Consider the following 15232-nt stretch of genomic DNA (forward strand, 5'->3'; position numbering starts at 1 on the left):
TTCCTCACGGGCCCCGCCTCTTCTTCCACACCCCGCCCGTTCCGGGATAACCCCGCCCACTGCGCCCCCCGGCCCCGCCCAGGCCCCGCCCCGCGCCGGCGCCACAGCAACCCCAGGCCCCGCCCCCCCGCGGCGGTGCCGGTTGGGGTCGGGCCGAGCCCGAGGGACCGAGGGTACAACCGGGACCGGGACCCCCCGGGGAACCACCCCCCCCCCCATAGGGATCCTTCCAGCCCCGGGACCCCCCCCCGGGGCTCCTCAAGGGAGACACCCCCCCCATAGGGACCCCTCCGCGCCCGGGACCCCCCTCTAGGCCCCCCATAAGGACAAACACTCCCTCCCCCCCCCCCGCATAGTGCCCCCAGGCCTGAGAACCCCCAGGGAGGCCTCTATAGGGACCCCCTTAGACACCCCCCAGGGAGACTCCCATAGGAACACCCCCCCCAAAGGGTGTCCCTCCATCACCCCCTGCCACTGGGACACCCCTATCCCCTTCCAGGGACCCCCACCCCATAGGCACTCCCAACCAAGAGAGACCCCCCCCCCATACCCACACAGGGATCCCCATAGGGCCCCCAAGCCCTGGGACCCCCCCCCATCACCCATACAGGGACCCCACCGGGATGCAGGGGGTCGGGGTGCCGGGTAGGGCCAGCCCTGGGTCCGGTGGGTGCTGGAGGGGGGTGAAGGGGGCGCTGAGCCCCCCCACCTCCCCCCCCAGCTGTGGGTCATGAGGCGGCGGGGGGAGCGGGCGCCCAGGGAGAAGGTGGCGGTGGCGGCTGCGGAGGAGGAGATGAAGAGCGCGGGGAGGAAGGCCGAGCAGGGCGCAGGTGAGCGCCTGGAGTGGGTTGGGGGGTCCGTGGGGAGGGTCCCCCCCGCTCCACCTCCTGCCTGCCCCGCCCGCAGAGGAGTACCAGTGCACCGGCCTCTTGGAGCAGGATTTTCCCGAGCTCTGCGCCCGGGCTGGCATCGCCGCCGTCCCCAAAGTCACCCCGCGGCCATCCCCGAGCTTCCCCGAGGACGGTGAGCGGGGCCGGGGGGGGATACTGGGGTACAGGGGGGCTGGGGGGGGAAAGACTCAATGTGCCAGTGGGGTCCCCGTCCCGCAGAGGAGCCCCCCGAGCCCACGCTGGCGGAGGTCCTGGCTGGCATCGAGCGCAAGTACAGCTACTTCCAGCCCTGCGTCCAGGCGGAGCGGGAGCACGAGGATCCCCGCAGCGTCCGCAGCCGTCTTCCTGCGAGGTGGGTGCTGGGTATCCCCCCGTCCCCCATCTCCCTGGCACCCCAGGAGCCCTTGGAAACCAGCCTGGGGGGGGGGATCCCCCTTGGTTTTGTCAGCACCGTCGGGTGAGGCAATATTTGGGGGCTCTCCCCCCCTGCTCTGTATCCCATCACACGCGGCTTTGACCTCCCCGTCTCCGGCAGGCTGGAAGATCGAGGAGGACATGCTGGGGGTCCTGAGCCAGTGCCTGCCCGCCCTGGCCGGCCTGCAGGCATTGCAGTGAGTGCAGGCAGGGATGGGGGTGCAGGCAGCGCCCCCCCCCCCCCTTCCCCCCCAAAACCACCAGGGTGTGTCCCCCCCCCCATCCCCGGCAGCGCATCCCCAGGTCGTTTTGTCCTCCCGCAGCCTCTGGAAAGTCGGGCTGACGGAGCGGCTGCTCCCGGCGCTGGTGGCACTGCTGGCACGTTGTCCCCGCCTGCGGTACGCAGCCTGTTGAGGGGGGGGGCCCCCCTCGTTAGCGCCAATTAAGGAACGGGGGTGCCGGGGAGGATGGTTAACGGGGTTTCCCTCCGCAGGACGCTCAGCTTAGAGGGGAACCCTTTGCCCGAACCCGCCTTCCACACGCTGATGGGGAGCGACAGCACGTGAGTCAGAGCCAGATCGTGTGTGTGTGTGTGTGTGTGTCCCACCCCAGAACCCCCGCCGCAGGGTCCCCAAACCCATCGTGACCCCCCCCCCCCCCCCCCAACCCCCGTCCTGCAGGCTGGCCCACCTCTCGCTGCGCAACAACAGCATCGGGGACGCGGCCGCCCGGCTCATCGGGCAGAGCCTTTCCACCCCGAGCTCCTCCAACCGCAGCCTCGTCTCGCTCGTCCTCAGTTTCAACCGCATCTCGGACCTGGGAGCCGGCTACATCGCCGAGGTGGGCTGGGGGGGGGGCTGGGGGGGGGGGCACAGCTGGGTGCTCAGCACCCCAGCACCCCTCGCTCGCTCCTCCAGGGCTTGCGCTTGAACCGCTCCCTGCTCTCCCTGTCCCTGGCGAGCAACGACATCGGGGACGCGGGGGCCATCAAGCTCGCTGAGGTGGGTGTGCCGTCGTCGTCCCCCCCCCCTCCCCAATAATTTCTGGGGAGTGGGGTGCATGGGCTGGGGGCCGGATCCTGCCCTGACCCCAGCCCCGCTGCCTGCCAGGTGCTGGGCCCCTTCGCGCTGACGCACGCCGAAGTGGTGGAGCGGAGGCGGCTGCTCTTGGCGGAGGCGCTGGGACGGTCCCGCACGGTGAGACCCCCACCTCCCCGCCCCGACCCCTCCTTTCCAGAAAAGGCCGGTGGCTCCGGGTGGGGGGGGGGGGGGGGGAGGGCTGCCAGCACCCTGAGCACCCCTCTCCCCCGCCCCCTCCCCAACCCCCAGACCTCAAAAGAAACCGAGAGCCAGAGCGAGCAATTTTCCAGCCGCCGCAGCAGCATGACCAACGACAAGCTGCCCCCGGCCAAGTCTGGCAAACCCCCCTCCAAAAAGAAGGTGAGGAAGTTGGGGGGGGGGGGGGGGGGCCTGCCCCTAGGCGTGCCTCAGTTTCCCCACCCTTCCAGCTCTTCGGTGCAGGGAGGGGGGAGGCAGGGGGTCCCCAACTGCCCCCTCCATTGCAGGAGCCGGCGCGGAAGGAGGAGGCCAGGCAGCCCAAGAAGGGTGAGTGAGGGTCCCAGGGGCTGGGGGGGGTGGCATGGAGGGGGGGCTGTGCCCGGCTCAGCTCCCTCCCTGCTGTCCCCCTCCCGGCAGCGCCGGAGCCGAGAGGCGCCCGTGGCAGAGAAGCGAAACTGAGCAGCCAGGAGAAGCTGAGCCCGGAGGTGGGGGGGATGCTGGGGGGATGGGGTGGAGGGTGGGGGGGGGGTGTGCCCAACTTTGGGGTCCCACACCCCCTCCCGTGTCCAGGCGCCGGATCCGGCCGCGCCGCCGCGGCCGCTGCTGGATGAAGCCAGGCAGAGCCAGGGCAGCGTCGTCCTGCCGGGAAACCGGGCGCTCCTCAACCTCAACCTGACCTGTGAGGGAGGGAGGTGGGGGGCTCAGCCCCATTAATGCCCCCTTTTCCCCCCCCCCCAAGCTCTGCCGGGCTTGTCTGTGACCCCCCCACCCCCCTCCTTTTGCAGACAACCACATCACCGAGCGGGGCCTGGGCGCGTTCCTGGCAGCGCTGGAGAGGCAGCAGCAGGAGAAGCAGCCGAAAGTGCCGGGGAAAGAGGGGCTGCTGTGCCTGTCGCTGGAGGTGAGTTGTGGGGCCGGCCGTGGGGCTGGCAGCTCCGTGTGGGGCAGGGCCTGACACCCCGCTTCCTCGCAGAAAAACCGCATCCCTCCCCCCAGCCCGGCTTTCGCGCGGCTCCAGGAGCTGCTGCCGCCGCTCGACCCCCTCCTCAAAAGCCAAGAGGAGGAGCGGGAGTCGGGGGCGTAAAAAAAAGTTTTACCACGGGAAGGAAAACAAACCAGATTATACAGCATCGAACAGCAACTGGTCAGTCTTGGCTCTATTATATATAATATATATATCAGACACCCCAGCGCTGGCCTCGCCGTGACGCCCTGGGAGGGGGAGAAGGGCTGGGGGGGGGAGCGGAGGTGGGACGCGCCCCGGCCGTCGCCCTGGCTCCCCAGCCGCCCCCTCGGGTCACCGATTGTCACCGGCGGCAGCCAGGGAGGAGAGCCCGGTGCTTGGGGCGTCCTCGCTGTCCCCCCCCACCCCCACCCCATCCCCGTCTCTGGCTGGGGGGGGGGGGGCGGGTGGGGGGGGGGGCCGGCGGTGGTTATTTACAGGAGGGGTGCACGTACGTACATATTTATAGGCAGCGGGGAGCGGGGAGGGGGCCGCAGCACGGAGAGGAACAGAACAAAGTGCATTTATACAGACTAGATCCAGCTCTCACGGCCGGGGGGGGTGGGGGGGGGCGTGGGGTGGGGTGGGGGGGCCGAGCCAGGGCTGCCATGCGAAGGAGTGAGGGGGGGGACACACACACCCCGGCTGCTGGCCCCGCCGGATTGTGCTCCCTCCTTCCAGCTGAAGCCCCCAGCGATTTTGGGCGGGGGGGGGAGGCTCCCACGGCTGCCGGGGCACAGTGGGGGCTGTTGGGCAGCTCCCTGGCTTTGAGAGACTCTGTAGGGGAGGGGGGAAGACACCCCACCTCCCCCCCCCCTCCCCGCTGTGGCTAAAGGCCGGCGTCGTGAGCGGGGTCCTCGGCGAGGGGGGCTCTGGAGCCTGGAAGAGAGCGGGGGGGGGGGGGGTGGAAAATGGGGTGAGGGGCTGGAGGGGGCACGGTTTGGAGGGGCTGGGGGGGGGGGGCAGGGGAACACGAGCGCTGCGTGGGTGTGGGTCTTACCTGGGGCGTTGGTGATGGGGCCCTGCAGGGTCCGGAGGGCGCGGGACAAGGGGCTGTCACCGTCGGGGCTGGGGGGCCGCTGGGCCCACCCGTCCACCTCCGGGGCTGAGCCCCCCAGGGGGGTGACGTCGGCCGAGGAGCTGCGCCCCAGGGACCGCAGCAGCTCCCGGTGGGCTGATTCCACAGCCTGGAGGGTGCCCGGGAGAAAGGGTGCCAGGTCAGAGGGGTGGGCGCAGGGTTGGGGTCACAGCCCCCACCTCCACGACACCCTCATGGGCTCCCCCCCCCCGCCCCTAATTTGGGGGGGGGGGGGTGTGTGGGGGGAAAAGGGGGGTGGGGGGTGCTCACTTTGAGCCTGTTGAGCTTCAGCGTCAGCTGCTCGATGGTGCGGAAGATGAGGTCCACGTCGCGGAGGGGAGCTGGGGGGTCCGGGGACCCCTCGGTGGGGCTGGGACGGGCGGGTGCCTCCTGTGGGGGGCTGGGGGGTGGCGCGGGGGCCGCGGGCTGGGGGGGTCCCGCCGGCATGCTGACGTAGAAGTAGTTGCCTGCAGAGGGGACGAGCAGCGTTAGTGGCGCAGGGACCTGCTCGGGTGGGTGTTGGTGGCACTGGGTGTCCTCGGCCATGGGGACAGTCCTCAGGGACGTGGTCCTGTCTGGGTGTGTCCCCCCCCCCCGCCCCCCCAACCCGCCTCGCACGGGGACAGTTCCTCCCAAATGACACTGTCCCCCCTGCCAGGGACACATGTCCCCCTCAAGGGACACGAGGGCATCCCCTTCGTGGGGAAAAGGGACCCTGGCCCTCCTGGGGACACGGGGACACCCTGCGAGGTCTCGGGAGGGGATGGGGGGGGGGGGGACATGACTCTTTACCATCTACATTAGCTCCGCCTCCTTCCTGCAGCTCAGTTTCTGATTGGCTGCTGCCTGGCAAGGGCGTGGCCTCCTTAGCACCCTCCGCCTGGGCTGTGCACCCCGAAAAGAGAGGGGGGAGGGAGAGGGAAGGGGTGAGCAGGCCCCGCCACCGGCACCCATCACCAGCACCCAACAGCATCCTGCCACCAGCACCCCAATACCAGCACCCATCAGAGCCCCCAGATCCCTGGGGTGCACACAAGAGGGGGGGGGTGGGTGTGTGGGGGTGTGTTCACCCGCACCCCTTGGCCCCCCCCCCCCCCATGAAACCCCCCAGCTCTGACCCAGCGAAGCTCATGCAGGCAAGCAGGGAGCGAGACCCCAAATCCCAGCGAGGGGGAGCTCAAGGAGAGGAGAGGGGGTCCCCAGCGCCTGGCCCCCCCACCCTGCCCGGCCGAGGACCCTCGCCGTCACCCCTCTACCTTTTCGGACGACTTTGTAGCCGCTCGGCTCTTCGGCTGCTGGACCCGTCTCGTCCATCTCCTCCCGGCTCGACCGGGGTTTGGCGTCCTCGGCGGCGCTCGGGGGTTCTGCCAGCACCTCCTGGGAGGCCGAATCCTGACTGGAAAGCACCGAGTCCCAGGCCTGGCCAGCACCCCCGATGACCGACGGCGTGGGCGTCAGGTCATCCTCAGGCTCTGCGTCCCGGCACGGCAGGAGCCTCCGAAGGATCAGGAGCCGCAGGTTCTCCACTGGGATGGGGGGGGCGGGGAGGAAGAGGTGGTTTTGGGCTTCAGCTCCCCCCTCTGGAAACGTGGCAGGGGTGGGTTCCCTGCCAGAGCCCCCCCCCCCCCCCCCCCCATAGCACTCACCATCCTCCAGCGCTGCCTCGGCCAGCCCCTCCATGCCGACGGGCCCCGGGAGCAGCAGGCGGGTGGGGGGTCCCGGGCGTTTGGCTGGGAGGGTGTCAGCTGCCTCCACATCGGGCGGGGGGGCTGTGGGCAGCTCTTCCTCTTCTTCCTCTACCTCGCTGCTCACCGGCTCCTCCAGCAGCGTGGGGGGCTTCTCCCTGCCCAGGAGCGTGGAGGGATTGTCGTCTGCTGCGGGGAGAAGCGGGGAGCTCAGACCTACGGCCTGGCCCTGAAAGATGGGCAAGGTGCAGGCAGCGAGCAGCAGGCAGGGCTGGGGGGCTGCGGGGGGGGGGGGGGGGGGTGTCGCTCACCTGAGGAGGAGTCCTCTGCCTCCGCTCCAGAGCTGGTGCCTCGGGACAAAATGGGGGAGACGTCGGGGTCCTGTAACACCAGGCTGCGAGGGAGAAGGGGTGTTAGGCAGGAGCCAGGGGTTGCCCAAACCCCGCCACAAGGTGCTGGGCGCCCCGACAGCCACACCCAGGTCCCCAGTGACCAAGGAGGATCCTTGTCTCCAGCCCAAACGCCTTCCAGGAAAAGCCAGTTGCTCTCCTCCCCCAGCGCCCACCAGCACAGGACTGGGGTTAGGATCCTGGCTCCCAGCGAGGGCTGGGTTGCTCACCCGGAGGGTGCTGCGCGGGTGGGCTCCGGCGTCCGGCGCTTGGGGGGGGAAGGTGGCATTCCTCGTGGCACTCTGCACCGCCTCCTCTAGCACCTCCATCCACCTGCCCGGCCCAGAGCCCCGTATCAGCTCCCTGGCGGGGTGGGGGGGCTGCTTCCCCGCCAGAGAAGCCCCTGCCCCGGGGCAGGCACTGCCCCTCGCTGCCAGGACCCGTCCCGCCGCGCCTTACGTGTTTTTCTCCGAGGATGTCAGCGCCACCAGCTCATAGATCTGGGGTCCCAACTCCGACGTGCAGATGATGAAGAGGGCTCGTTTATCTGCGTGTGGGGTGACGCAGAGCGACGAGGAAGGTCAGAGCACAGCAAAGGCTTTAACCCGACCCACCGGCACCTCTGTCACACCGGCCGGTGACGTGGGACACTGCCAGCCCCCCCCCGGCTCCTCCCCACCTGTGGCCACAGAGCGGATGAGCACTGAGTTGAGCTTGAGGACGGGGCTGAAGGTCTGCTTGTTGTCCGAAGAGCCCAGCGCCGTCTTGCTGTGGCACTTGAGCACCAGTTTCTCGTCCTGCTTCTGCAGCAGCACCAAGAGGTCCTCGAGGAGCAGCACGTGCAGGTCTGGGGGGTGGGAGAGGAGACAAGAGAGTGGAGGCTCAAGCCGGGGATGCGCTCGCAAGCCAGGGAAAGCTCCCTCCTTGCAGCTCGAGAGGGGATGACGACCTGGCAGATATGGCAAAAAGGTGACTAAGAGGGTCCCTGTAAATGCCACTGGGGCTGGGGGTTCAACGCCCACGTCCTGGGGGGACGCTGAGGCAGGTCTCCCAGCGCTCCCAGCACCAGGCAATGGGGAAGGTCCGTACCCACTGTCTTGTCCTTGCCGATGCGCCAGGTGAGCGGCCCTTCGTGGATCATGCGCCGGGAGGTGAGGTCCAGGCTCTGCGGGAAGCCGAGGGCAGTGGGGAGCGTGGGCCGGGGCCGGGCAGCCCCCCCACACCAGCCCCCCCGCCTCCCCCAGACTGCTCGGGAGCTGGGGCTACCTTGAACTCAGCAGCCAGGGGGTTGCTGGTCCTCTCCAGCGAGGTGGCATCCAGGCGTTTCTGGTAGCCCTCCAGCCGGTGCCGGTTCTCCGCTCGCTTCACCGCCTCGTTCACGTACTTGAGGATGTCCCGGCACTGATCCCGGGCTCGGCACAGCTTGTCGTGCTCCGAGGTGCCCGCTGGGCACGGCGGAGAGCGGGGTCAGCAGGACGCAGAGGAGATGGGGCTGTCCCCATCCCACTGCGACAAGCTCCCAGCTGCACCCCAGGCACAAAACATCACCGGCCCAGAGCTCCCTGATGAGGAGAGGGGAGATTTTCCCACCCCCAAGACCCGCCCTGATCTGGCTCTTTCTGCTGGAAAGGCAGCACACCCTCCCCACCGCCCTGGGATTTTGCTCTGGATGGCAACGCAGAGGCACGAGCCCCACGGCAGAAAGCCATCGCCTCCCGCCAGCCGAAGGACGTGCTGGAGGTGGGAGCACTCATCCGAGTGACCCTGGGGACAAGCCCCCCCCGTGGGCCCCCCCCCAGCCCCTACCCTCAGTGTGCTTGATGATGTTCTCCAGCAGCAGCGGGTACTTGGTCAGGCGCTGCATTTCGGAGATGATCAAATCCTTGAGCTGCAGGCGCCGGCACTGCGGATTGCTTTCTGCTTCCTGGGGTGGAGGGAAGAGGGCGAAAGCCCCGAGGTGGGATCGGGGGAAGCCGGGGAGCACCGGGGCGAGGAACTGCCCAGGAGAGGGACAAACCTGCATGAAGATCTGGAAACGGGTCTCCTTGCGCTGCTTGGTTTTGATCAGCTCTAGGGCGATGGATTGGTAAGAGCAGAAGTCAGCAGCGACCTGCTGGATTTCCTCTTTGGCCAGGCCGTCGAACTGGGGGGGGGGTGTGCAGGGGAGAACGAGGCTCAGGCACCCCCGGGGCTCAGTCCTGAGCCCCGAGTCTCCCTGAGCTCCGAGGGGAGCCACGGCCAGAGGACAGCGTGACAGTGGGGTCACCTCCACCTCCCCTTAAAGATGACAACGCTGGAGAACAAAATGTCCCCGAGGGCTCTACCACCCCTGTCCCCTCGGCCTTACCCGAGACAGCATGAGATCCCCAATTTCTTTGATGATTGGTCCTTCTTCCCGGAGCTTCTTCATGGATTCGGAGAGAGAATCTGAATGAGGATGTGAGGGACAGACAGGATTCATGTGAACGGGGTGCTGGGGCCATCCACCACTTGTCTGTGCAAGCCCCAGCCTGTCCCGGAGGGTCCCTGCCAGCTCTCCGGCACCGGTGCAGGCAGGAGGGGCCAAGAGCTGAATGGGCTTCGACTGCTGCCGTCATGGACGCAGTGTGTCAAGGAGTGTGACACCAAAAGCGTGTCCTCAAAGTGTGCTACACCAAGGGCTGGTACGCAGCGGGTGTCCCAGACACGGGACGTGGGCAGAGCCCGGAAAAAAACAGGCTCTGGATTGCTCCCAGGAGAGGGAAAGGAGAGGCCGGCGTGACAACGCGGTTTGATGCCCTCGGCACGGCTGGTCCGAATCGTGGGTGATCACTCAGGAGCCCCGGGCAGCCGTGGGCCGCCCTCTGCTCCCCAGCGCAGGGCGGGTATTTCCAGGGAAAAGCAGGATCCGAGCGGGAAGAAGCTTACTGTGGATTTCTATCAGGTCAGGGAGGTTGGGGAAGAGGAGCGCCAGCTCTTCCCGGGACAGCAGGTTCTCCTTCTTCATCCGCTGGTAGAAGAGGAGGTCGAGGACTCGGAGGATGCGGAGGTGAGACCCTTCGGTGGCAAAGAGCTCTGTGCGAAAGGCACAGGGGTGGAGAAGTGCCCAGGGGAGTCCCACGGTGCTGGGGCGCGCTGCCGGGGTTGGGGGGGGGTGGGGGGTGGTTCCCTCACGTCCCCGGGGTGCCCCGTGCTCCTTACCGTTGATCACCTCTTGCCGGTCGATCTCCTTCTGCGGCAGGTTGGCCACCAGCTCCCGGCTGACCGTGTGCTGCCAGTTTTGGGAGTCCAGCTCGGGCTCTAAGTCGGAGAGCTGGCCTTGCTCGTCCTCCAGGAGATGAGGCAGGAAGGGGTCCACACCGAAACCCAGGCTGGGCGACTCGATGCTCCTGGGAGGGTGAAAGGCGGCGGTGGGAGTAGTCTGCAGCCACCCGCATCCAGCCAGCCCACCCCGCAGCGCTCCCAGTACAGCCAATATCTACCTGGGCCCTATTTCGGCTTGAACCCGGGGCCTTCAGCACAAGAAGTACAAGCCTCTGACTCTTGAGCTAAAAGACTACGTCCCCCAGCAGACATCTATATAGGTCCTTTAAGCTCCTGTGTGAGACACAAGGGAACAGAGGTGCCCCCTCGCCCCAGGAGGATGAAGAACTAACAGGGGACTCCCTCCCGGGGCAGCCCTGGGCATCGCCTCCCCTTGTGCTCTGTCAAGGCTCACTTACGGGGAAGGAAAAGCTAGGAAGGCACAGATGGAGCCCCTCTGACCCCCCCAAAAGTGGGGGGCACAGCCCCGGCACACCCCTACAGTGACGCTCCTGCTCTGAAGGAAAACTGGCCCCGGGGACCCCGGCCGGCTCGGGGCGGCGCGGTAGAGACGGCAGAGACCAGGGCTGGGCCACTCACCTGCGTCCCATCTTCGGCGTGTATGGAGGGGTGGGATTTTCCAGCGACCTGGGGAGAGATGGGAGAGTCATCCTCGTGTCCTGATGTCCTGACCCCCCCCCTCCACCCATCACTGCACCCCGCGGGACAGCACCCAGCAGAGTTTCCATAAGCCCCTCCAGACGTGGGTCGGCGGCGAGAGGCGTTAGGGGCACAAATGGGGATTAAACCCTAATTCTCTCCGTTTTTCTCTTGGCAAACGTTGGCTAGGAGGCTCTGCTGGGTGCTGTGGGGCCAGGACCACCCAGTTCTGCGTGGCTGGGGCTTGGCCACAGGCTTAGCAAAAGCTTTCCCAAGAGAGTGTCTCAGCCCAAGGGGTTCAGCTTTCAGACCCGCGGCTGTCCCAGCTCTCCTTCGAGGCCAAACATGCCCAGGGGAACCCAGGCCCTCCCTGCCCGGGGCTCGGACGGCGTCTCCCACCTTGTAGACAAGCTGGAAGCAGAAGATGATGCCGACTGGTGAAGCCTCGTGGCCTCGGCCGCCGCATCCATGTCCACATCGCTACGGGACCGAGGCACGTTTTCCACTTTCCGGGATTTCTTCATCTCCTCCCGGCCTTTCAAGCTCTCCGAGCGGCCCAGCTTGACCTCGGCGCGGGAACTGCGGCAAGGAGACAAAGCCGAGAACAGGCTGAGCCTGGTGGGACAGGCAGGGACAGCCCCACGCGCACAACCCCACCAAAACCTGCGGCGGGACCCTCAAAAACACGGGCTGGCCCCCACGCATCCCTCTGCCTTACCCGTCCGACTCCAGCAGGTCCTCGGGGAAGCTGCCGGTGGAGAGGCGCTGGGTGCCGGGCTCCTGGCTCTCGTAATGCTGGTTGTTCTCAAAGTGCTGGATGATGTTCCTCACGTTGCCGGGTTTGACTGCTGGGGCGCCAAGAGAGGAAGGAACCCCAGTGAGAGCGGGCTGTGCCATCCAGCCCGGGCTGCGGAGGTGAAGGTGTCAGTGGCATCGCGCCCGCTCACCGAGGGGACTGGCAGCTTCCTCGGGGAGATGTGCTGGGCGGGCGCCCGGGACGCCCGAGCGCTGGGTGGGAACGGCCAGGGCAGGCAGCCCTCCTCCCAGACCCCACGGCACCCAACCGAGCCCACCCCAACACCCGGTGCAACCAACGCTGGGGTAGCTGGGGGAGGGGGAGAAAATAAAACTAAGCATGGGAGGTGAATGGCAAACAAAAGAAGAGGCCTTTTACCTTCAACAGGGGACAAAGGGACATGAAATGCTGAAAGGAAAAACAAAAATGAGATGTCAAATCAATCCTGCATTTCAGCAACGAAGGAGGCAAAGAGGGAACGTGTGAGCTAACGGCATGAGAACTCAAAGCGGAAGGGGAGGAAGAGGAACACAAGCACACACGTGTACACACACATGTGCGTGCGCACACACACACACACGTGTACACACTTGCTCTCTGCCACTTCAGACCCCCCTCAGGGGCTGTGGCACTTTTACGACACATCGAGCAGCCTGGAAGCCTGTGGGATTGGGTAGAGGAGATAAATCTGGGGGCAGAGCCCGGCTCTGCTCCCTTCCAGCTCCCCTCAAAGCCACGTGGGAGCACGGACGGGTGAGACAACGGGTTTCCAACGAGCAGCTGGAGGAGAGCGGAGGGTGGCTGATGTGAAGTGCCTGCCACCCGGCAAACGGGAGTCCCACGGGTGCCCCACCAGCCCCGGCCACGCAGACGGCTGCCCATCTCCAGGCAGCAGGGAGGCTGGCGGGTACAGCACCCCAGAAAGTCCCGACACTCACTGCTCTGGGAGGAGATTTTGGGCTTCCCAATGTACTTGAGGATAGGGTTGCGCTTCTTGTCTTCCATGGCGTCCTTGTCCTTCTTCGTGCTGCTGCTCTGTTGGGACGCCCGAGAGGAGCACTGATAAAAACACAGGTCACCACGCGGGCCCCGGGGGTGTCCCCAACCTTCACCCCGCTGGGTGACCGCCGCCGCACGAGCCTTCGGGGGAGGGATGGGGCCGGGAGCCGGCTCTGCCCTGGCACTAAGTGGCTCTCCAAGGCATGGGGGGAGACGGGGATCTCCGGAGAAGCCCCTCCCTCCAGCAGCAAAACCCTGGCCCCGGGGGCAGAGGAGAGGCTGCCAGCAAGCCACCCACCTTCTTGGTCTTGGGGAAGAAAGGCAGCCACTTGTCCCTGTCCGGGAGCGACTGGGCTTTCTCGCTGGTGCCGGCCACCCGGGGCTCCCGGCTGCGGATGCCTGTGTGGTTCATATACGTGCTGAGGGCAAAGGCCATGGGGGAGCTGGAAAAGAGGAAAGCGTGAGGCTGGAGATCCGACAGCAGGCCAGGGGAGATGGTGGGGGAGGCCGGGATACCCCGCAGGGCTCTGAGGGGAGAGAGGGTCCATCCCTCCCCAGGCAGGAGAGGATGCCCAGGCTGGGATGCAGGGCAAGTGAGAAGGGAAGAAAGGCAAGAGGCGGTTCATGAGGGCGAGCTGGGGTGGCAGGGGCTGGCGGGGGGGGCTGCACCCAGTTCAACCTTCCCCAGGGCCAGCCTGAGAGCCCACGGGGGTGCGCCTGGCACGGGGAGAGCGTGCTGGAGGCCAGCGCGGGAAGGGGATGCTCCTGCAACTGCTCTCCTTTTGCCTCCTCAGCTAACAACTGTAAGGCAGTCGCATCTGGACGTGCTCCCGCTGCGCCCCTGGTCCACTCACCTCCTGTCCTCTTCATATTTTGACCTGGAGAGAGAGATGGGGAGGGATAAAAGAGCTTGTTTGGAACAGGCTTCTCTACTCAGCGCAGCCCCAAGCCCTCCACCCCACCGCGTCCCCCTGCCCCTCACTGCACCCAGCGCCTGCTCCAAACTCTCCTTCCCGCCTCCAATAACAAATGCGTGGATCAAGCAAGATCAAGGAGCGGAGCTAAACCTGTGTCCAAACCCCTTCCCCACACCCTTGCCCCAAATCCAGGCAGACAGGCGCTCCCCCACAGGCAGGGCAGGGAGCCTCCCCGGCAGCCCAGCACTCACAGTATGTCGCCCAGTTGGGCCAGCTGCTTCTCGGCTACTTGCCGCTCCTTCTGGGGGTCCCCATCCAGGTCCAAGAGGTCGTTCTCCCCATACAGACTCCCCAGGCCCATGGTGCGCTTTGTTCTGCGGGACGACAAGGGTCAGGGCCACCCGACAGGCAGGAGCCCGTCGCGCTCTGCGGGGCACCCGGGCAGCTGCGTTACCTGTAGTCCTGGATCTGCTCCTGTATCTCGGGCATCACCATCTCCTGAGCTTCAAAGAGGGTGGCTCGGACATCGTCCCCATTCCTGAGGCGAGTCTCTGGGGAACGGGAGAGGAGGATCGGTGTCACCAACCACGCTCAGCTTGCAAGGAAGGGCACAGGGGATCTTCTGGCAGCTCCAGGCCCTTGGGCAGAGCGGGGCAGGCAGGGAGACCGCAGAGTCCCCTTGCTAGTCGGTGTCCAGGCTGGGACAACCCGTCTCCCATTTAGCACGGTCCTGCTGCAGCAGGCACAGGACCCGAGAGCCCCTCACTCACCGATCTCAGCCAGGAGCTGCTCAGACACTTTCACTCGGAGAGGCTGGGAAGGGAAGGCAGAACAGAAGAGCGGCTCAGCACCGCTTCACCCTCCCCGTGCAGCGAACAGGGCTGGAAGGAGCTGGGGATACGGCGCACGCGCCAGAGCCACGCTCAAGCCAGCATGGAGAGGGTGCCCCGCGCTCCTGCACCATCACCCCGCGGCAATTTCTGAGGCCAGAGCTGGGGATGTCACACACCGAGCACCCAGCACCCAACAGACAACCCCCCTCTGGAGCAGCACAACGGGACCCCACTCCCTCCGAGGGGGCACTGAGCCCCAGAAGCACTAACGGGAGCGCCTGGTGCCCCGTCCTCGCTGCCAGGACCCCCCTCTCCCCGCCTGTGCCGAGTTTCCAGGCACGGGGGCAGCTGCAGTTGTGCAACGACGGGGTATGTGCCTTACGCAACCGCTTGAACCAGTGGCAAAAAAAAATATTATGGAAGTACCCCCATGCAAGGGACACGACACCCAGCGCTGGCTTTCCAGCTGATCCTCTGCAGGGACAAGGACTCGGGTGCAGGCTCCCAGCCCTTACCGCGTTCCTGTCTAAGAAGATGTTCCAGATGTCCTTCCCCAAAACCCGGGAATCCTTGGCTGTCGTCTGCTGGCAAACATCCGCGCATAAGTAGAAGAGCTGCAAGGAGGGGAGAGCAGAGGTGGGCAGCGAAGGAGGGGGGAAGTTTAGAAGCAGGGAGGGGAAAAGCTCAGTGAAGTGGTGCCCCGTACGGCCATGAAACAGGAAACGATCACTGGGGTCTGGGGAGGGCAGCACCCCCCCCCCCCCGCACCGTGCCACGCCTGGGAGGAAGGGGAGGAAGTGTAACCCTACGCTGTGTTTCCCTCTCACGTGCACACACGCACACAGCTGTGGAAACCACTGGCTGGCAGCTGCCAGCAGCAGGCAGCCTCCGGCAGAAGGGCAACCCAGAGCTCTGCGGATGGGCTCGGCAAACCAGCACCACCCCGCGCTCAGCCCGAGGAGGGGATGGTGTCAAATACGCCGCCCCGTCTGCGTCCCCCGGCTCCCCG

The 15232-nt window shown here is 66.5% G+C and overlaps 2 protein-coding genes across 2 annotated transcripts in view; one reads left to right on the plus strand and one right to left on the minus strand.

Annotated features, from left to right (window-relative positions):
- LRRC71 (leucine rich repeat containing 71) lies at window positions 1–3722 on the plus strand. Its single transcript, XM_042785037.1, is given in 17 exon segments — window positions 1–173; window positions 722–830; window positions 907–1023; window positions 1110–1222; window positions 1224–1242; window positions 1426–1501; window positions 1628–1702; window positions 1798–1866; window positions 1985–2144; window positions 2222–2305; window positions 2414–2500; window positions 2633–2743; window positions 2869–2908; window positions 2999–3066; window positions 3152–3260; window positions 3367–3482; window positions 3555–3722. Coding segments are annotated over 16 exon segments (1455 nt in total). The 5' UTR covers window positions 1–173; window positions 722–730; the 3' UTR covers window positions 3666–3722.
- The window catches only part of ARHGEF11 (Rho guanine nucleotide exchange factor 11), a 24908-nt gene continuing 13389 nt past the window's right edge, over window positions 3714–15232 (minus strand). The window contains 29 exon segments of the mRNA XM_042784945.1: window positions 3714–4463; window positions 4585–4771; window positions 4933–5129; window positions 5455–5547; window positions 5919–6188; window positions 6309–6536; window positions 6659–6741; window positions 6967–7013; window positions 7015–7069; window positions 7196–7283; window positions 7416–7583; window positions 7826–7901; window positions 8003–8181; window positions 8543–8660; window positions 8754–8879; window positions 9084–9163; window positions 9644–9790; window positions 9917–10104; window positions 10619–10666; window positions 11078–11257; window positions 11397–11526; window positions 11853–11882; window positions 12413–12533; window positions 12772–12916; window positions 13328–13351; window positions 13642–13764; window positions 13845–13941; window positions 14161–14203; window positions 14739–14837. Coding sequence (XP_042640879.1) covers window positions 4414–4463; window positions 4585–4771; window positions 4933–5129; window positions 5455–5547; window positions 5919–6188; window positions 6309–6536; window positions 6659–6741; window positions 6967–7013; window positions 7015–7069; window positions 7196–7283; window positions 7416–7583; window positions 7826–7901; window positions 8003–8181; window positions 8543–8660; window positions 8754–8879; window positions 9084–9163; window positions 9644–9790; window positions 9917–10104; window positions 10619–10666; window positions 11078–11257; window positions 11397–11526; window positions 11853–11882; window positions 12413–12533; window positions 12772–12916; window positions 13328–13351; window positions 13642–13764; window positions 13845–13941; window positions 14161–14203; window positions 14739–14837 — 3420 coding nt within the window. The 3' untranslated portion in view covers window positions 3714–4413.

Source organism: Tyto alba, unplaced genomic scaffold, assembly GCF_018691265.1.
Source record: "Tyto alba isolate M040663 unplaced genomic scaffold, T.alba_DEE_v4.0 Super-Scaffold_8, whole genome shotgun sequence".
NCBI lineage: Eukaryota > Metazoa > Chordata > Aves > Strigiformes > Tytonidae > Tyto > Tyto alba.